Here is a 22319-nt window from a genome sequence, read left to right on the forward strand (position 1 = left end):
GGTATGAAGAATGCAAGGGAACTGTGTTTAACTTACAGACTGAGCTGAAACGCTACTGCCGACTGGATGCAGCAATTCTAAGAGAAGGATGTGTTTCGGTACGAGGTCATGAACATGACCAGACAGAATAGTGCACGGTGGGCTTTTAAAAAAAGTTTTTATTACTTTTTATTTTAACACCAGAAATACAAAAACGGAGACAGAATATGAAATACGATACAGAAATAGACGATTCACATCCAGGGGAATTCACAATTATAAAAGCTGAAACTTATGCTTTTTACATATTTCCATTGTATGTCATTTTTTACTTAAAAAAGAAGGTCTTCTTTAGCTCAACTGGCAAGACCTGGGTTCGAGCAATGCAGTGAGGCACGAACTAGGGCGGGAGCGGCGAGGGCACAACCCCTAGAACCCGAATCCGTTACAATACCAAAAGGACAGACAATGAAATATGGGCTATTTCGAAGTCGCAAATGTGAGATATGAAGTCGCAATTCTGAGTTACTAAGTCGCAATTCTGAGATATTTTTTTACTCCCTGGCGGAAACGGGCTTCCATAACTTTTGGTTGGTTGGACAGAAAGACGATGGTGAAAATTCATTTTCTCAAAATGGGAGGTTTTAATGTGCGTGTTTTGTGGGAGCACGAGTTCAGAGACACGCTTGCTGAAAATGGAGACTTGAGGAAATTTCTCGCTTTTGCACAGTTACCAGAGCCACTGCAGCCGCGCAATTCGCTTTTTGGGGGGAGAACAAATGCCATTTGTGTGCATTACACAGAGCAGCCCGGTGAAAAAAATCATTACTGATTTCACCAGTCTGTATCCGTTTGTGAACAAAACAATAAAATACCCACTGGGTCACCCCATAATAATTTATAACAACTTTGGAGCTTTAAAACGGTATTTTGGTTTAGCGAAGGTGAAAGTTTATGCGGGATGCGGCGGCAGGGGCTTTTGGACCCTGAGGCTCAGGACCGCTCGGTGGGGGATGGCACTGCACTGGAGCCGTTCTCACTGCAGCACTGCACTGGAGCCGTTCTCATGGCCGCATTGTACAGCACTGCACTGGGGCCACCCTTACTGCCCTGCACTGGGGCTGTTCTCACTGCCGCACTGACCAGCACTGCACTGGGGCTGTTCTCACTGAGGCACTGACCAGCACTGCACTAGGGCTGTTCTCACTGCGGCACTGCCCTGCACTGGGGCTGTTCTCACTGCGGCACTGCCCTGCACTGCACTGGGGCTGTTCTCACTGCGGCACTGCCCTGCACTGGGGCTGTTCTCACTGCGGCACTGACCAGCACTGCACTGGGGCTGTTCTCACTGCGGCACTGCCCTGCCCTGCACTGGGGCTGTTCTCACTGCGGCACTGCCCTGCCCTGCACTGGGGCTGTTCTCACTGCGGCACTGACCAGCACTGCACTGGGGCTGTTCTCACTGCGGCACTGCCCTGCCCTGCACTGGGGCTGTTCTCACTGCGGCACTGCCCTGCCCTGCACTGGGGCTGTTCTCACTGCGGCACTGACCAGCACTGCACTGGGGCTGTTCTCACTGCGGCACTGCCCAGCACTGCACTGGGGCTGTTCTCACTGCGGCACTGCCCAGCACTGCACTGGGGCTGTTCTCACTGCGGCACTGCCCAGCACTGGGGCTGTTCTCACTGCGGCACTGACCAGCACTGTACTGGGGCTGTTCTCACTGCGGCACTGACCAGCACTGCACTAGGGCTGTTCTCACTGCGGCACTGCCCTGCACTGGGGCTGTTCTCACTGCGGCACTGACCAGCACTGCACTGGGGCTGTTCTCACTGCGGCACTGACCAGCACTGCACCGGGGCTGTTCTTACTGCGGCACTGACCAGCACTGCACTGGGGCTGTTCTCACTGCGGCACTGACCAGCACTGCACTGGGGCTGTTCTTACTGCGGCACTGACCAGCACTGGGGCTGTTCTCACTGCGGCACTGACCAGCACTGCACTAGGGCTGTTCTCACTGCGGCACTGACCTGCACTGCACTGGGGCTGTTCTTACTGCGGCACTGACCAGCACTGCACTGGGGCTGTTCTCACTGCCGCACTGACCAGCACTGGGGCTGTTCTCACTGCCGCACTGCCCAGCACTGCACTGGGGCTGTTCTCACTGCGGCACTGACCAGCACTGCACTGGGGCTGTTCTCACTGCCGCACTGACCAGCACTGCACTGGGGCTGTTCTCACTGCCGCACTGACCAGCACTGGGGCTGTTCTCACTGCCGCACTGCCCTGCACTGCACTGGGGCTGTCCTCACTGCGGCACTGCCCTGCACTGCACTGGGGCTGTCCTCACTGCGGCACTGACCAGCACTGCACTGGGGCTGTTCTCACTGCCGCACTGACCAGCACTGCACTGGGGCTGTTCTCACTGCGGCACTGCCCTGCACTGGGGCTGTTCTCACTGCGGCACTGCCCTGCACTGCACTGGGGCTGTCCTCACTGCTTCACTGCACTGGGCTGGAGTTGTTCTGGACGGCACTGCACTGGAGCCAGGTGTAAGGTAAAGACAGAGCTGGGGGGGAGAGGAGGGAGACGGACAAGTAGAGGTATTGAAAGCGACAGGCAGAGAGCAGGGCAGAGTGCCTGAGCCCAGTCAGTCCACTCTCCTCTCTCGGAGCTGCTCCGTTCCGCGGGGCTTGGCGAGCCCCTGTGAGCACCCTTAATAATTGATGGGGTGTACTCATCGGCATTGTTTTCGGCAGGTCACGACCTTCCTGTGTACAACAGAGAGGCCCGTGGCCGGCGACACACACACAGGCACGCGCCGAGCAAGACGAGCCCGAGGACACGGCTGCTCCGATCCAGCATGATGCAATGCCGAAAGGGAGAATTTAAAGCGCTTATCATTAAACCTGAAGAAGGCCGAGCAGCTCCTCCTCAGACTTTCGATTAACAAACCATTTGTCAGATCTGCAGAACCCGCACACCGAGCTCATCAGTAACCCCAGGCTGGTCCTGCGCTTGCGTGGACTCTCAGTTTCTGTCTTCCTGAGGCCGTGCGAGTCTGTTGATGTGTCAAACTCCGCTCTGTACTGCGGATGAATCTGTCCGTCCGGCCGTGTGAATCGCTCTCCCTGGCCAGTGTGGATGCTGTGGTTATTTTTAGACCCTCCAGCTCCTGCCTGCACGAGCGTCTGTGGTCTCTGGAGGACTGGCAGCCTGTGCCGGGTTTAATTGTCTCCCTCTTTCAGGAGATGAGATAGTGGCTTCACACCAGCGGGGATTAACATGCTCTCTTCCTCCGTCTCATTCCAATACTCTCCTTGCCTCTCTCTCTCACCCTCTTTCCCTTCTGCTCTCTCCTTTTGCCCCGTCGGCCTCTCTCACTCCCCCGCCCTGCATCAGCCCTGTCTCTCAGACCGTGCTCGTCTCCAGGAGGCGATTGGAGGACCAGGAGACAGATCCGGGGAAAAGGAAATGAGCAGATCCCATAAGAATCAGATGATAATTAGGCTCCAATTAAGATAAGCAGAGAGCTCAGCTACGCTCCCCTCCCTGGCCACAGCGAAGGCTGTGCTGATGCAGGAAGGCGGAGAAGGATTCCCACCTTGTAGCTTACAGAAGACGGGCTTGCGATCGGGGGGACCGGTGGATGAAACACAGGTCGAGCCGCCTGTAGACCCCTGGGCTTCAAACCCACTTCGAGACTCCAGGGCGCTGAGAGGTGGACAGCGAGAGGCTGGTGAAAGCTAGCAACTCGGGCAGAGACACGTCCTCGCCACCTCTACGCCGCGGTGCGACGGACCTCGATCCACCCTCTGATCCGCAGGCCTGCCGGACTCTCCGCTGTCTGGCCCGGCTGAATGCAGGATTCAAGACCCGACCGGCAGGAAGGCTGGCTGCGTCCCGGGCCGGTGCTGCAGTCCGTGCTGGGTGTTGCAGGAGACCCCGCGCGAAGTGGTAAAGGCTGAAGGAGACAGGAGGAGGAGGAGTACGGGGAGGACACACGGGGATTTCATGGTGCAGTAAAGTCAACAGAGGCAGTGATCAGGGAAACAAACAGCAGCTTCCAGATCCGAGCAGGTCCGAAACAGGGGCCGGACCGTAAGACCCATCCCGGGACGAGATAAGGTTGAAATCTCTTGGAAGGGGAAAACACGAACACACGGACGTGGAGATCCTGGGATTTCGGGGCGAAGTCCTCCAGCCCCCGGGCTCAGAAGCGGGAAATGTCGGGGATGAGGCCTATGCCCTCAGGCCACGGACGTGGGGCGACCTGGTGTCAGGCGAGCTTGACAACATCCACGTGCTGCTGCCGAGCCCTGAGCCCTGGAGGCGCGGAGAGCAAACGGGGAGACAGCAAGGCACACCTGGGGCACGTGTACACCATCACAGGGAACGACTGGCAGGAGTAATGGAGCGCCCCCTAGGGGTGGAGTGTCGACCGTGACGGACTGAAGCTGCAGCGGTCCGCTAACTCGGGGATAGAGCTTCATCAGACCCTGGCGCCAGCACGGACGCCCCTCGTGTCACCCTGAGCGCACGCCCTCAAACCGAGGCAGGTCAGCCGTCTTCAGCGGCAGTACACAGTTCACACACACCCCCCCAGGCCTTGCGAGTCATGATGGATACAAGCAAGATGAAATAAACACAACTGTTCTGTCCCTCGCTCTGCTTAAGCAGCGGGACTAGCTGAGAACAACGTCCGGGACCGGAGCAAGACTCCCGCTGGACAATAAATGGATCCACCCCAGGTTTTCTTAGCTGCTGGCTCTTACATAAAGTGCACTGACGGCCGGAAGCGAGCGGGTGTGTTTTTCAGATTATTTCACTCTATGTCAGTAAGTACATTCAAACGACGGTCACAGGTTTGAGGTATTCAGAGCCCAAGTCTGGCAGGAGGTTAAACCTGGACCAGCCCGCAAAGCTGACAGTATTCGGACAGTGAAGACGGGTTAAAAAAACAACAACTACAACAACAACAACAACAACTAGTGATCCTCACAGGAGGTCACGGACTCCCAGCACACGCTCAGGACACGCCAGCCACAAGCGTGTGCAGACATGTGCCCCTGCGCAGCTGTGTTAGGGGAGCATTCCTGAGGTAGATAACTTATTGATGAGGCATCGTCTTCCACTGGCAGGGCTGGGAGAGGGGGGTTATATAAGCCAAATAAGCAGGGTTTTACAGCCACGCAACTGGAGCGCCACAGCTCCCTCGACACATGCTCCTTCAGCACAGGGCAGGCGTTCAGAAGCAGTACATGTTACTCAGAGAGGCTAAGTGAGAGGCTCGCCTGTCGCACACTGTACAACCTGCCCTGTACCGTTCTGTAATCTCTTGCTTGGTCCTGCATTATGCTCTCTTGTATCGTAATGTATATATAGTTTCTGGCTTGTGTACTGGCCCCTTGGACCTGCAATTACTTAATTCACTGGATCCTCCTAATTAACACCCGGATGAATGAGTACTCTGTACACCAGGAAGGGGAATCAGAAACCAGCAATTACAGTTTAGCAAACGTAGCGTGTGCATGTCCGCTGTTTCTCAGGGACCTCCAAGCCTCCCGATCATCACTCAGGGCTTAAGGGAGTGTCCTACTGTACGCACGCAGGCTTGAGGAACTGATTCTTTTCAGTCTGGAGCGAAGCAGACTACGAAGGGGACATGACACCTTTATTGAAAGCGTCTTAACGTACTGTCTCACTGGCTGGGTTGGTAAATTCAGTACCATTGATGATAATAGGTTGGAAAGACTAGTCAAAAGAAGCAGCATATTAATTGGGCAAATCACATCACCTTGAATATCCTGGACAAGCAGAGGGTGGCAAAGAAAGCAAAGTGTATTATGGCCTGTGTCTGTCACCCCCTCCACTGCGAGTGCACACTCCTCCCATCAGGGAGATGCCTCTTTGTCCCCAGGTGTAATACTGATAGACACAGGAAATCTTTCATCCCCACTGCAATATCTCGTAACTATCTTCTCCCTTATCTTCCGGTAAAACTGCTGCACTGACTTCTTGGTGGGTGAATGTTGTCTGTCATCGTGCTGTTATGTTGAGAGTGTGCCGTAAAACAAAGTTCCCCAATGGGACATTTGTTTTTGATACATTGATACAAGATTGATACAACTGATGCACTAATCCAAAATCCTCAACAGGGAAACTCAGTAGGCATCTTCAGAATCAACAATGAAACCAACCAGAGATCACAAGTGGAAACTACATCCAAGTGCACTAAACACACTTTACACAAAGGGTGGTGGGAGCGTGGAACAGTTACCTAGCCGTGTTGTTGAAGCCGATTCCCTGATCTCCATCGTGAAACAACTGGACAAGATTCTCTAACTACCAAACAGCCAGATGAGCAGAAGGAGGCAAAAGGCCAGGAAACATGGGCCTTGGGCCAGGAAAAAATGGGAGACCTCCTGGGAAAAACTAAGGTTGCTGCTGGAAGTGGTGTTAGTGGGGCCAGCAGGGGGCGCTCACCCTGCGGTTCATGTGGGTCCTAATGCCCTAGTATAGTGACGGGTACACTATACTGTAAACAGGGCCGTCCTTCGGATGAGACGTAAAACCGAGGTCCTGACTCTCTGTGGTCATTAAAAATCCCAGGGCGTTTCTCGAAAAGAGAAGGGGTGTAACCCCAGTGTCCTGGCCAAATTTCCCCTATGGCCCCTACCAATCATGGCCTCCTAATAATCCCCATCTATGAATTGGCTACATTACTCTGCTCTCCTCCCCACTGATAGCTGGTGTGTGGTGAGCGTTCTGGCGCACTATGGCTGCCGTCGCATCATCCAGGTGGGGCTGCACACTGGTGGTGGTGGAGGGGAGTCCCATTTACCTGTATAGCGCTTTGAGTGGAGTGTCCAGAAAAGCGCTTTATAAGTGTAAGGATTATTATTATTATAACAGAAGGGCCTCTGTTATAGGAACCCGAGTCTGTCTTGTGTTCTTATTCAGTGTGTGTTAGAGTGCAGCTTACTCTGGGGCCCTGAAGGTGTGGGGAACCCCTGGGCTCACAATACGGGCTTCTGGCTCAGGAGATGTGCTCACGTCACTGTGAGCCGTGTGGGTCTGGGGGACTGGGGAGCGCCCGAGAGATGGTATGGTCTGATCGAACCCGACACCCAGCATGCCCGTGCAGCCCCTGCCAGCCGTTCCCCCTTCTCCACTGGCATGCCAGAGCCAAGGGAACTCCGGTACCAGTCCGCAGCACACAGGCCGGCAGGCTGGGTGACTCTCGCCACCACACGGCGTTGGTCAGGGCGCAAGAAAGAGGAGAAATACAGGCAGGCCTCGCTCGTCACGATCCTGGCACACGGCAGTATCCCAGAAGAGTGGAGATCTTCAATCCAAAAGGAAAACACACCGGCTCGATTTAGTTTGGAATTAGAAATAACGAGTACAGGTGGAAATGAGTACAATAAAAAATGAAGACTGGTTTTTCACTGGATACAAACCTCTGCTCTCTCCTGCACAGCTGCAGATACGCTGCCCGCAACATCACGCATCACAGCGCGGATGCAGCTGCTACTGCTGTGCCCTTATTGTCCCAGCAATATCCCACTCACACTGTAATTCATCTGCACACATTTTTCTAATAAAAAACCTTTATGAAAATGTATAAAGGCAAATGAATGCAGCATTGCAACCCGGATGTACAGTTCTCATCCCCAGAACAAATAGGGCACATCCTGTGTGAGGGATCCCCAACACTTAGTGAGTATTTCAGATAACCAGTCTTTTATGTCCACAGCTGTATATATTCATCCTTCCAACATTAATCTTTCTAAAGGCCAATAGCCACAGCTAAGTTCTTTATTTCTCTAGCAGACACTGCCTCACCCAATGAGCTGAGCTTGCATGGCTGACACCTTTTAACCTCCAGAATGAACTTCGGAGCACAGGGTTTTGAAAGCAGCACCTGGCACAGACAGAAGCGCTTGCCCTGTCCGTGTGAAACCGCCTGAGTCACCAAATCACGTGGTTCAGCTCACTTTGCTGATTGATCTACCCTTACTCAACAAAGTCACCCTTTTAAAGGCTACTGAAAGCAAGGAAGCCGGCAGGTGAATGAACTCAACTCCACGTTTCAGCCCCATTGAGCATGTGTGGAATGCGCTGGGACAGCCCCATTGAGCAAGTGTGGGATGCGCTTGGACAGTGTGAGACAGCCAGGGCTCAGAGACCAGGGAGCAGACACGTGCCTCTCTGGGCTCAGAGAGGAGTGGGACAGAATCCCACAGCCTGCTGCAAACCACATGGCACAGATGTACAGCTTGAACAGCTTCCCAGAGAGGCCACACGGGCTGCTAGCCTGTGACTTTCACAGGAGATCAGATCCTGGGTTTAAATGCTGCTGGACCCTTGAGCAAGGACTGACTCAGATTCCTCCAGCGAAGGCCCTGCGGTACCCAGGCCATCACTGCAGCTCGTCTCTCTGCCCCCCCTTCTCCTCCCTCGTTCTGATAAGTCATTTAATCAGAGAGACTGCTGTAGTTAATGGCTGTCTGGTGTGCTTCGGCACTGCTGTAATTGATCCGTCATGCCAATTAAGTCCTTTGAATTGAATTAAACTGGGAGAGAGAGAAGCGACTCTGTCAGAAATCACCTTCAGGAAGGACGGCTTACGCCAGTGTCCTGAATCCCTGCGTTCCAAGAGCAGTAATCTGAGCGAGAGGAAAGAGGAACGACAGGGAATCACCAGAGAGAAAAACCAGGGATGAGGAGGAGAAGAGGTGACAGGAGGAGAGAGAGGGGTTGGAGGGAGGGGACAGGAGAGGGATGAGAGGAGGGGAGAGAGGGATTCGAGAGGAGGGGAGATGAGAGAGAGAGGAGACAGGGATGAGAGAGAGGGGAGACAGGGATGAAATGACGAGAGATGACAGGAGGGGAGAAGAAGCTGACAGAAGTGTGAAAGGATGGCTACGAGGGAGCGCTGGAGAGGAAGAAGGAATGCAATATAATGGGGATGACAGGGAACGAAGGAAAAGGGAGACGTGACAGAAGGGGAACGAGGGATAAGGGAGAGAAAGATGCATCCTGAAAGCGTCCCAGCCTCAGACAGCCTTGACTGATGAGATCATTACAGGGAGCAGATCTATTCATCAGGTTTAAATGGGAGTCCTGGAGCAGAGTGGAACAAGATAGCAGGCTGGCAATGTACACTGTACACTGCACACTGCACTGAACCCAGTGCTGTACACACAGCACACTGCACTGAACATGCAATACACTGAACTGAACCCAGTACTGTACAGACTGCAGTGAACATACGACGCACCGCACTGAACCCAGTACGGTACACACACTGTACACTGCACTGAACACGATACTGTACACTGCACTGAACAAAGTACTGTACACACTGCACTCAACCCAGTACTGTACACACAGCACACTGCACTGAATACAGTACTGTACACGCACAGCATACTGTACACTGCACTGAACGTACAATACTCTGCATACAGCTTACACTGCACTGAACACAGTACTGTACACACACAGTACACTGCACTGAACACAGTACTGTATAGACTGTATATTGCACAGAACATACAATCCACTGCACTGAACACAGTACTGTCGACACACAGCATATTGTACACTGCACTGAACATACAATACACTGAACACACACTGTACATTGCACTGAACACAGTACTGTACAGACTGTATACTGCACAGAACATACAATCCACCGCACTGAACACAGTACTGTACACACACAGCACACTGTCCTGAACGTACAATACACTGCACACACACACTGTACACTGCACTGAACACAGTACTGTACACTGCGCACACTTCAACCTTGAAGCCTGGGCATGTTTGAACTGGCATTTGTGTGTCTTCTGTGGCCTGTCCCTGCCGAATGAAAGGCGCAGCTGGTACAGTATGTAGTGTAAAACACATCAAACGCACCTGTCTGAGCAGACAGATACCATTCACACACTCTGCCCTGCCCATGCCCTCTCCTCCGCCAGCACGTGGAAGAGTCAGAAAGTTAAGGAAGACTTCTCTACTGCCTTCCAATTAATTCTGCCTTAATCTGCCACTGGCTAATTAAATATTGAAAGAGCTAACGGGGGCAGAGGCAGTCCTGTCACGCTGGTCATTGGGAGAGGAGAGAGGCTGGCAGCGGCAGGACCCAGGACACAGCCCGGCCTTGACACACGGGGGCCCTGGAACACTTTCGTCACCAGGCACGCGTGGAAATCGCTATCCCTGATGCGGATGGGGGGGGGGGGGGGGGATTTGTCAATCAATATTTGTCAAAATAAATGTGGCCGAGGGAAGCAGGGTGGGAGCCCGTGGAGTCCTCCACGACGCCCCGCCGGCTAGGCGCGAGAAGGAAGCCCCAGCCTGCTTCGCCCGACGCCGTTTTCGACGTACTGAAAAGAACCGTTCAACTCCTTCACCTGCCGGACAGGAGCCCGACGGGCGCTTCCTGTCAGAACAAAGGGAACGGGTGGCTCGAATGTGGTCGGGTGCGCTGGCCGTCCACAGCGGGTACCATTAGCGTGGATATCATTTCCTCACGCGTCCCCGTCTCGCTCACAGCTGTGCGAGTACGCCACACAGTACTGTACAGACTGTACACTGCACAGAACATACAATCCACCGCACTGAACACAGTACTGTACAGACTGTACACTGCACAGAACATACAATCCACTGCACTGAACACAGTACTGTACAGACTGTACACTGCACAGAACATACAATCCACTGCACTGAACACAGTACTGTACAGACTGTACACTGCACAGAACATACAATCCACTGCACTGAACACAGTACTGTCGACACACAGCATATTGTACACTGCACTGAACATACAATACACTGAACACACACTGTACACTGCGCTGAACACAGTACTGTACAGACTGTATACTGCACAGAACATACAATCCACTGCACTGAACACAGTACTGTCGACACACAGCATATTGTACACTGCACTGAACATACAATACACTGAACACACACTGTACACTGCGCTGAACACAGTACTGTACAGACTGTATACTGCACAGAACATACAATCCACTGCACTGAACACAGTACTGTCGACACACAGCATATTGTACACTGCACTGAACATACAATACACTGAACACACACTGTACACTGCGCTGAACACAGTACTGTACAGACTGTATACTGCACAGAACATACAATCCACTGCACTGAACACAGTACTGTCGACACACAGCATATTGTACACTGCACTGAACATACAATACACTGAACACACACTGTACACTGCGCTGAACACAGTACTGTACAGACTGTATACTGCACAGAACATACAATCCACCGCACTGAACACAGTACTGTCGACACACAGCATATTGTACACTGCACTGAACATACAATACACTGAACACACACTGTACACTGCACTGAACACAGTACTGTACAGACTGTATACTGCACAGAACATACAATCCACCGCACTGAACACAGTACTGTCGACACACAGCATATTGTACACTGCACTGAACATACAATACACTGAACACACACTGTACACTGCGCTGAACACAGTACTGTACAGACTGTATACTGCAAAGAACATACAATCCACTGCACTGAACACAGTACTGTCGACACACAGCATATTGTACACTGCACTGAACATACAATACACTGAACACACACTGTACACTGCACTGAACACAGTACTGTACAGACTGTATACTGCACAGAACATACAATCCACTGCACTGAACACAGTACTGTCGACACACAGCATATTGTACACTGCACTGAACATACAATACACTGAACACACACTGTACACTGCACTGAACACAGTACTGTACAGACTGTATACTGCACAGAACATACAATCCACTGCACTGAACACAGTACTGTCGACACACAGCATATTGTACACTGCACTGAACATACAATACACTGAACACACACTGTACACTGCACTGAACACAGTACTGTACAGACTGTATACTGCAAAGAACATACAATCCACTGCACTGAACACAGTACTGTCGACACACAGCATATTGTACACTGCACTGAACATACAATACACTGAACACACACTGTACACTGCGCTGAACACAGTACTGTACAGACTGTATACTGCACAGAACATACAATCCACCGCACTGAACACAGTACTGTCGACACACAGCATATTGTACACTGTACTGAACGTACAATACACTGAACACACACTGTACACTGCACTGAACACAGTACTGTACAGACTGTACACTGCGCACACTTCAACCTTGAAGCCTGGGCATGTTTGAACTGGCATTTGTGTGTCTTCTGTGGCCTGTCCCTGCCGAATGAAAGGGCTGTACGACAGCGAGCCTGTCTCCCAGGAAGGCCCGATACGTACTGTATGTAAATATTTTAGGATGTGTCTTTATTGTAAATGGCCCTAGATTTGTGTTTCATGTTCATTGTGCTTGTACAGCTTTGGCAACACTGATCTTACTCATTGGTCCTGCCAATGAAGCGCCTTGAAGTGAAAAAAGACCCTGAATTCGAAGGCTTTGTGCGCCGACTCTTCCTCTCGCGTGTGCGTGTGCGTGTCACCCAGCCCGGCGTCTGCTGTTGCACGCCCCCCCCCCCCAAGTTGGGCGAGCTCGAGCCCCCCCTCAATCACGAGCGCCCACCCACAGGGGCTCCGCCACAAGACAGCTTGACCTCTGCTATCGAGGAAGGCCGCTGCCGGTCCATCCCAGAGTGGAGGAGGAGGAGGAGGGAGTAATCTGCTCTGTTACACAAGGCCTGGTCACCTGCGCAGCGCAGCCAGATGTCCAGAGCCAGGGATTAGAGCTGGGTGCTAATCCCCTTCCCCCAGCACCGCCTTCTCAAGTCAAGAAGCTGTACTGGCATGACCCGTGAAAGTCAGTGCTTCCAGAGCAGACCTTTACAATACAGGCACATCATGATGCATCTGCATACAGACATATGGAGCGTTACTGGGAGACGGGCGCACTGCTCCTCAGGCTGTGACAGGAGATCACATACTGGGCTGCCAGTTCGACCGAGTTCCCCCTTCCCACTCCCCTCTCCCAGTAGGATTGGGAGTTGACCTGATTCTGGAAGGTATGGGAATTCGGGGATCACATTTTCTAAACGGGGGAAGAATGTTCCGTCTTCTCCCTCTCCTGCCCAGCCCTCTGTCCATCCCCCGGCCTCTCAACGCCTCAGGGCTCAGGGGTGAAGGAAGGTCGAGGAGCACAGGGGAGGAAAGGAACACACGGGCGAAGGGAAATTCATTTTCCACGCGGAAGCGCTCGTTCTTAGGAACGGGCTGTTTTCTCCCTCTCCGCTCACGAATTTCATTAATTTCGCCGTCTCTCGTAGTGGAGTGGGTTGAGCGTTTCTGTGATTCAAGGTGAACGGGAATGTATTTTCCCCCCTTGGTTAGATGAAACACCAGGATAACTCAGGCGCGGGTAACTTCCCAGAGCAAGCGGCCAGGTGACCGGAAGAAAACAAGCGCGCGAGCCGCACGTGGCGGCGAGATGCCAGTATCACCGCGCGACTCAGTTTGGCTAGGGAGAGGGAGATTTTGTCCAGTTTCGGCCACAGCTGCCCCGTTGCGGGTTAAACCAATACGTTTCCTGCCTGTTCACACTCATCTCGAACCCAAATAAGATAAATTAAACATATAGAGCACTTGGGGTCGTTTCAGTTAAATTAAAATGACTGCAAAACCCAGCCTATCAGTAAAATCAGCAAGCCACGGGTCTAGTGCACTTACTTTTTTTGATGGGCTCTACTTTATCTCCGAGCTGAGGTCGTTGAACACGAAACCCACTCGTTTGCACCCGAATTCATCTACCACTTCAAACGCCGGGTCCGGTTCTGTCCGGAGCGAGGCAGGAAGGCGTTACCGGGTCACTAATGACTAGAAACCGGACCAGGTTCAACACTGGCAGAGCCGTCCTTACCTCGCTCAGCCGTTGGTTCCGACACGTGAAAGTCAGCCCGTGCTCACCAGTCCCGGCTGCCTCAGCCCCACAGCCTCTCACCCCTCTGCGGGGAGCAGACTCCCCTTCCGCTCGTGTCTTCTGCTCTACCGCCCCCGTGTGGCGACAGCGCGTCTCGGCCATCCACAGCAGTATCGGCTGCAGGGACTCCCGCCCGCCACGGCTCGACCTGAGGAGCTCGTTTGCAGCTCACTAGGACAAATCTCCCAGTCTCTCGGGGCGCAGCCGCTGCTTTAGAGATTAAGAAAGGCCGCACACACGCCAGAGCTCCAGTCCTGGCTGTCACCATCCACCTGTTCTACATCTCCATTGTACCATCGTGCTATTTGACACATTTTTATATCACTCCTGCTCGTCAAGAGATAATTGCTTAAGCAGGAAAGGTATTGCCAGCTTTCCATAAACCCAGCAAATTCTATTTTTTAAGCGCTTATTTTTGCCATCTTTGACTGCTTTGAATTCTACTGAGTGATATAGCCAGCAGCCAGATCACTCTGCAACTCACAACTGGCAGCCCACTGAAGCTCAGCAGGTGTGAGCCTGGTCAGTACCTGGATGGGAGACTCCTGGGAAAATCTAAGGTTGCTGCTGGAAGAGGTGTTAGTGGGGCCAGCAGGGGGCGCTCACCCTGCGGTCCATGTGGGTCCCAATGCCCCAGTATAGTGACGGGGGCTCTATACTGTAAAAAACAGGCACCGTCCTTCTGTGGTCATTAAAAATCCGAGGGGGTTTCTCGAAAAGAGTAGGGGTGTAACCCCAGCGTCCTGGCCAAATTTCCACTTGGCCCTTACCAATCATGGCCTCCTAATAATCCCCCTCCATGAATCGGCTACATTACTCTGCTCTCCTCCCCACTGAGAGCTGATGTGTGGTGAGCGTTCTGGCGCACTATGGCTGCCGTCGCATCATCCAGGTGGGGCTGCACACTGGTGGTGGTGGAGGGGAGACTCCATTACCTGTAAAGTGCTTTGACTGGAGTGTCCAGAAAAGCACTATATGTCAGGATATTATAAAACATGCAATACTTGTGTACATCACAGTATGATACACATAGTGTAGCACCGGTTTAAAGAAAAGTTTATGAATTCTTTGATACTTCCCCTGGGTCAGACCAGACTGCCAGAAAAAGGTGAAAATTAGATTATGGGCAGCTGAACAGAGAACTTGCATCTTCAGCAATAATCCACATCCTAAATTTACCACTCCTAAACACTATGAGCACCTCACTACCAAAAGCTGTCAAGACCTACAACACTAGGCCAAGCCCTGCCACCCCCCTGCAGGAAACCAACTGCCAATGATACTGTTCCGCCAGGAGCAATCAAGACAAACAGGCACTTTTAAATCTTTTTATTACAGGAGTCTGGGGGGGGGAAAAAGTAAAACTTAACGTTGTATAAATGACCAGGTGTCATCCCCCCCCAAAACACTTATTTACAGAAAAAATATCTACAAAAAAAAACAGGAGGATTCATAACAGGGCTGAACAGAAATGATAGAAAACGGAGAGATTCCCACCTCCTGCAGCTTGGGGTAGAAAATTCATGTTTATTCCACTGGGGTCTGTGATCCGGGGAAGATCCCCTATCTCAGGACAGAGTGCAGCAGATCAAGTCTCCACTTTTTAAGGATAAGGGAGGAGAAAACTCTTGCGCACTGTGCTGGAATTACTCCAGAGAGCGAGAGAGAGCTCTCCTCCCCTGGCCCAGATCAGCCCCAGTGCAGACAAGTCTCTGGGGTCACCTGTGAGCTAATGCAACCGCTGTTTCATTAGGAGAACACCGGTCCCGAAGGACTCTGGTCCACATCTTGCTCCGACTGTAGGTGATCGCTAGGTTACTTCATTTAACACATCACCACAAACCTTTTCCCCAAATCTTTAGGAACAAGGGATTTAACAGCGACCCATGGAGCCTGCTGGAACGGGGCTCTCTGGGATCAGGATCGCAGAACACAGAATTAAAGTCAGGGGTGTGCGATCCCAGGCCCCGAAGGCCAGCTTCTCTGCTGGGTTTCATTCTCTCTCGGCTAGCGAGGAGCTCGCCACTGGCTTAACCGGGCCAGTTCACCAGCTCCTCCAGGCTCTTCAGAGCTGCTGCTTTACACAGACGCACTGGCCCTCCAGGACCAGGACCGGACACCCCCGTTTTAAAATGAACAGGCAACCAACCTGCTACACTCAGGGTGTCGGTCCACAGAACACGAGACCCCCCTTGGACTAGTCACGTTCCCATTAAAAGATACAAGCCACTCATTTCCCACATGGGATACATTAAAATTGTTTACTGGAGCCTAAGGTATAAAAATGCATTAAGTGCTGGGAAACAAGTGACTTCGCATTCCATCCACGACTGAAAACGACAAGAAGGGTCAACAGATACCACACGCAGCCAAAATACTGAGAAGCCATTCATTAATTCAGGACCACCCCTCTTACGCTCCCACTAGAATTGGCAGGCTTAGTCCCTCTGGCAAAACGAGCGTCTGAAACCGCCCTCCAAGCCACACAGGAAGTGTCTGGGGGAAGCAGATCACTGCTGCACGCTTGACAGGAGTCACTTGATGGTATCCCAAGGCTTTCATTGAAAATAGACAAGCGCTACCAGGTTAGCGCCTCTCCTCCCTTCACCCCACCCTCTTCCCTGGCAGCGGCCGCCAGCATGCAGGAACGCTGGCTTTGAACAACTCTTCTCGCGCCCGGAGCGGTCGATCTGAGGACCAGAGGGTCGGTAAGCTGCAGGAAGGGGGGGAACGAGAGGAACTGACCTAGGATCAAACCGCAGATGGACAGGCGGGAGCCCAACACGGGAGGGAGGGACCCTTCGGCAGAATCCCCATTCCCCCCCCAACACACACACACAAGACAGTGGGATAAGAACCCCTCCCATACACACACGCACGCACCCCCCCCTCCCTGCCTCGCCAGTCAGCACCCCGTTAAGACGACTCCTCGTCGATCTTCGGGGCCAGGTAATACTTCACGTGTCCCATGTCGGCGATCTTGTACTCCACCACTGCAAGACAAACGCGACAGACTGAGGAGGCTGAGAGACCGTGAGCCTATTTCTCCAACAGGCGCCCCCCAGTGTGAAAATCCCCAGCATCCACCTCACTCGCACGCCGGAGCGCCCCCCTGGCATTGTGGGACACGACCGCAGGCCAACTACAAGAGCGCATGAGGCCCGTGCAACCGCCAACCCGGACCTCCACCCGACTCCAGCAGAGCAGAGCCGCTGCCCACGCCAAGCCTCCGGGGCCAGACGCCGTTCAAGCCTCAGACCGCCCCGCGCGTCTTTCCCGCGGGCGGATCACCCTGGAAAAGGCCCGTCGGCGGACATCCGAGACCGCGCGGAGGCCGGCATCGAAATCCAGAGAAGTCAGTTCCTTAATTTTTTGGCGGCTCTTATTTCCCCGCCAGCGATCTGGGCCCAAGGAAAGAGGACAGAGCCGTGCGGCGAGCAGGTGGCGCAGGGCAACAATCACGGAGGAGCCTCTTACCCAGGGGGATGTCCGCGGACATGCTCAGGGTGACCGTCTTGGACAGGGGGGTGGCCTTGGTGAAGAAGTTCAGGTAGTTGAGGGCGAAGATGAGCTGGACGGGCTCGTTCATCTCTATGGTCACCTGGAGGGGGGGGGTGGGGGGAACACACACAGATGGGCTGAGGGTGGAGCAGCAGGAGATGGCACAAAGACGGGAGAACTTGAAAACCACAGACAGTGGTGGGCGGACCTGCAGGGGGCGCTCTTTCCTACCGCACCAGGATGGTCAATATAAGCACCTCAGTGTGGTGAGAACACGGTGCTGCAGGACGAGACCGTAAACGAGGTCCTGATCGCTAGGTCACTGATCAGAAGAGCAGAGGCATTAGCCCTGGTGCCCTGGCTAAATTGTGCCAGCAGCCATATCACCCTACAACTCACAACTGGCAGCCCACTGTAGCACAGCAGGTGTGAGCCTGGACAGTACCTGGATGGGAGACTCCTGGGAAAAACTAAGGCTGCTGCTGGAAGAGGTGTTAGTGGGGCCAGCAGGGGGCGCTCACCCTGCAGTCCATGTGGGTCTTAATGCCCCAGTATAGTGACGGGGACACTATACTGTAAACAGGCGCCGTCCTTCGGATGAGATGTAAAACCGAGGTCCTGACTCTCTGTGGTTATTAAAAATCCCAGGGCGTTTCTCATAAAGAGTTGGGATGTAACCCCGGAATCCTGGCCAAATTTCCCCCTGGCCTTTACCAATCATGGCCTCCTAATAATCCCCATCTATGAACTGGCTTCATTACTCTGCTCTCCTCCCCACTGATAGCTGATGATGTGTGGTGAGCGTTCTGGCGCACTATGGCTGCCGTCGCAACATCCAGGTGGGGCTGCACACTGGTGGTGGTGGAGTGTCCACAAAAGGCGCTATATAAGTGTAAGCAATTATAATTATTAAATTATCAAACGAACTCGGTCAGGCGGGTATCACAGGGGGGCTCTAAGCCAGTGGTCTAACCCCGAGCAATTCGACTTACTGCCTCCTCCTCCTTGTCCACGTTGCTGGTCTGGGACAGCTTGATGTTGCCGGTGCCCAGCTCCCCGCTGGCCGAGAACTTCACGCCGTCTTTGGCGCAGGAGATCATGACGGCGTCGCCGATCTGGGACAGGTCCCGGCAGATCCGGGCGAACTCCCCCGAGGGCATCTTCACCACGCAGCTGTATTCCTGCTCCTGCGGGACAGCGGAGCGCTATCAGACCTCCCGAAAGACTGCCTCGCCGCCGGTAACAATCGAGCTCCCGGATCCCACCACAGAACCGGAAAACCCGGTAAGGACCACACTGCTAGACAAGGGGACTCTCTAGGGCTCTCCTAGAAGCAGTCTTTCACATCGTACTGTGCACGAAATCACCTGGATGCTCTAGATGTTTACAGAGCAAGGCAGAAATAGGGGAAATAGGTCGGGCTTATATTTAGACGATCAATCTAGCGTTCTAATCACTGGATCGTTAAAAACCTGCTCCCTCAGCGCCGACCTGGACTACAGGACCACCGACGAGCCCGGGACCCTCTTCGGGAGAGGGGCACTTACTGGGATCCCCAGCTGCTCCACATCGAGGTCCATCAGCTTCATCTCGTAGTCCGACACCTTCTCCTGGTCTGGGGGGGAGAGGAGACGAGAGGGAGAGTGAAGCTCCTGGCGCCCCAGGGTGAGCTCCACTGTCCTCTGGAGCAAAATCACAGCACCGAGCACAGCCCATCACCAACCCCGCCCGGTTATACAAGCCGAAAACAGGAAGAGGCCGGCAGCGGCTACCTGATCCTGTCTGATAACCATCGCCTGTTCCACACTCCCACCCCCCCTTTGTGTAAGGGAGTTCCACAACCCCGAGCTCACAACCCACTCACTGAGCGTCTCGAACACCAGGGCCAGCGTGTCGGCGTTGTCCTCCGCGCGCAGCGTGATGATGTCCTCGTTCCCCGCGCACTTCAGGATCTTCGACATGCTGCAGCGACAGGAGAGAGCGTCCCTGAGTGGCCCCCCAGCTGTCCGGCCCCCCCAGACCTGCTGGGTCAAAGCTGCCACTCTCCCCCACCCCCCCATCCCGGAGAGACGGGCCCCTTCGCAAACGTTCGGGAGCGAAGGAAGAGGTAAGGGTTTATTCCGCGCTGGAAGAGGCAAGTTCGGCTCGGGAGCCTTCTGAAGGGTGAATGAGGCTCCACAGCCAGACCCTTGTCTCTTTTCCTTCAGCACAGGAATCAACAGGAAGTTTCTGGACTAAACGCATCTACACATCTACTGCTACATCTGTTCTCTTTCTTTTTCCCGTTTACTACCATTTTTTGTGCAATATATGCCAGGGACCTGTGCAATACATTTATATTTATATCTATATTTATATTCATATGTGTGATACGATTTTTCTGTGTACTGTTCTGTTCTAGTTTGTTCTTTGTGTGTCCGGACTGTGAGTAACTCTTGTATTGTATTGTATGTATTGTACTATTATTATATAATTCGTTACACTGTGGCTGTGTTGTGTGTGTTAAGCTGCTGTTGCACTGCAATTTCCCTCACGGGATCAATAAAGTATCTATCTAACCTTGACTTGCGGCTTTGCAGCCCAGGCATGCCGACGCAGCTCCCCGCCTGAACTTCTTCAACGTTTGGGGACGCCGTTCATCTCCTTATTGACCATCAGGGGGATTTTAAAATCTAGTCAGCCAAAAAAAATCCTCACCTACAGTGACTAGCAGCAGGTCATCGGAGAGATGTCCCAAATCAACACCCCACATGCCACCTGAGCCCACACCTCTCTCATCCCGAGACAGGACACTGAACCGCTGCTCCTGGCCGTCTCCCACAGGGTGATCTGCCCCTGCACAGCGAACTGTCGGACACCTGCCTCTGTTCTGCGAAGGTGCATTATTCATGTATCATCTACAACGCATCCATCGCCATTGCAGGGGGAGTAAATTTACGGGCTCTGTCTGCTTATGAAATGTTCTATTCGTTTGAAATGTTTGTTTGTACGGTTTTCTGGAAGTTTCTGTGTGCAAATCTAGCTGCCTGTATGCCAGACAAATCTCTGAAGAATCGCATATAGTATTTTATGGCATCGATCTTCTGAATCTAAATGTTAAAAACTAACACTCACTCGAACAAGTGAGACGCTGATCATGCTCAGACCTACAGGGCTGCGTCTCTCCCTGCACGCAGAGCACATTGTACTTTCCCGCCAACAAGACCCCCGTTTGCGAATTTGGCGCCGAAGTGACGTCACGGGGCAGAGGGAGCCATGCCGCCTTTTGATTTCCTATTCCGTTTTCCCAACTCATGGCGCCAGAGCAGCAACAAAAAGAAACCCATCCAGGCGCCCGAGTTCACTTTGACACAAACTTAAAAGGGGCAAAACAGGGCATCTACACACGCCCTGTGATCTACAGGCTGAGTGCTCAAGTTAAAAAAGCCGGAACTGAAATACAGACCTCAAGGATAACATTTATGAACTTATAACAGCGATGCACCGTTTATTATTCTTCAACGCATCCTGGATTGCTATTTCGAAAAAAACAAACGCAACAGATCAATAGCGCTGTATATTATATAAGTTATTTTAGTCATTTCAAATTCCCAGATCGGTTCAGTCAGGTGACGGAGCGCCAGTCCGGAGATCCGCTCATGTACAGACATGCCCGGCGCGGCGCCAACTACTCCAAGCACAGAGCACCGTCCGGGGAAACGTCAAGACACCCGGGTCACGGGGGAATGGGCTACTACTACTTTACTGACCAGCACCCGCGAAAACTTGTTCCCTCTGCGCCACGGCGCGCAGTAATTATTTACAACGACTTCACCGCTCTAAAACTCAATTAGAAGAGCCGATCGACAGCGTACTTTATAACCCGTTGTTAACAGGCGCTTTGGAAAATACAATAATGCATCAGATACGCAAGATCAGAACCCGGGTGTCTGACAGCAGCGCACTACGCCGCGCGAGGAGCGCGCGGGAGGGCTGCCCGCGGACGAGACCTCCTCCCGGGACCGCTCGGCCCAGCTCAGCTCACCTGCTCAGGTTCACCCCCATGGCCAGGTTGCGATCGCAGCGGTAGGAGTCGAAGCCGTCGCTGCGCAGCGTCAGCTGCACCAGCGAGACGTGCGAGGAGTCCATGCTCTGCAGCGAGATGCCGGACGAGCTGATGTCCCAGCACGCCTCGGTGATCAGGTCCTTCAGGGCCTCCAGCACCTTCTTCAGGATCGAGCCCTGGACCAGCCGAGCCTCGAACATGTTGCAGGAACGACCTGTGTGTGCGTGGGCGTGCAAAAAGAGAAATGGGTGGAAACGCAGGTTCCTCAAGCGTCAGGCTCAAAGTTATTGACTCCTGGCTAAACAACCGCAGCAGCACTAACTACGCTTGCTAATCCGGCGACTGAAATACAAAGACGAGCTGGCGGGAATCGCCGAGTTTTATTCTTGTTCCTCTGACGTCACTACAACCCCTCCGCCCCCATCCGGGAAACCCCGACCGTCACCCAGGCGATGATTGGCTAAGACGCGCGTGCCTTGGTTTGCGCGCAGCATAGAGACGACTAAAACACTGCGATTTTCATCAGAGGTAGTCAACTATATACCCAGGGTCAAACAAGCACATTATGAAGTGCGATGTTGTCCTCAGTTGGTCGTGTCAGTCGTGCCGACGAGGCGAAGCACCCAGAATCGAGCGCGGCAAATCACTGGGAATGACACCGAGATCAGCCAATCACCGCTGGGGAGACGGTCGGGGACAGCCCGCCCACCCGTATCCGCCATTTTGGCTCTGGCTTTTCCGCGTTTACCCTTCACTTCAGCGAGCCTCCTCGCAGACTG

The 22319-nt window shown here is 53.0% G+C and overlaps 1 protein-coding gene across 1 annotated transcript; it reads right to left on the minus strand.

The window, feature by feature from the left end:
* Positions 1 to 15308: 15308 nt before the first annotated feature.
* Positions 15309 to 21931, minus strand: pcna (proliferating cell nuclear antigen). Its single transcript, XM_088624587.1, has 6 exons — positions 21520 to 21931; positions 19360 to 19457; positions 19043 to 19110; positions 18488 to 18682; positions 17472 to 17595; positions 15309 to 16987 (listed from the first exon to the last, which is right to left on the minus strand). The coding sequence occupies exons 1-6, from the start codon at positions 21738 to 21740 to the stop codon at positions 16911 to 16913; spliced, it is 783 nt and encodes a 260-aa protein (XP_088480713.1). The 5' UTR covers positions 21741 to 21931; the 3' UTR covers positions 15309 to 16910.
* Between the last annotated feature and the right edge of the window lie 388 nt (positions 21932 to 22319).

This window comes from Lepisosteus platostomus, chromosome 3, assembly GCF_059453375.1.
Source record: "Lepisosteus platostomus isolate fLepPlt1 chromosome 3, fLepPlt1.hap1, whole genome shotgun sequence".
NCBI classification, from domain to species: domain Eukaryota; kingdom Metazoa; phylum Chordata; class Actinopteri; order Semionotiformes; family Lepisosteidae; genus Lepisosteus; species Lepisosteus platostomus.

Excerpts from the sequence above, each read along its gene's own strand:
- pcna (XM_088624587.1), bottom strand. The coding sequence starts at position 21,740 with ATGTTCGAGGCTCGGCTGGTCCAGGGCTCGATCCTGAAGAAGGTGCTG. Across the intron at positions 18,683-19,042 it reads TGGAGCAGCTGGGGATCCCA|GAGCAGGAATACAGCTGCGT; the intron begins GTAAGTGCCCCT and ends GCTGTCCCGCAG. Across the intron at positions 16,988-17,471 it reads GTCCGCGGACATCCCCCTGG|TGGTGGAGTACAAGATCGCC; the intron begins GTAAGAGGCTCC and ends TTTGTCTTGCAG.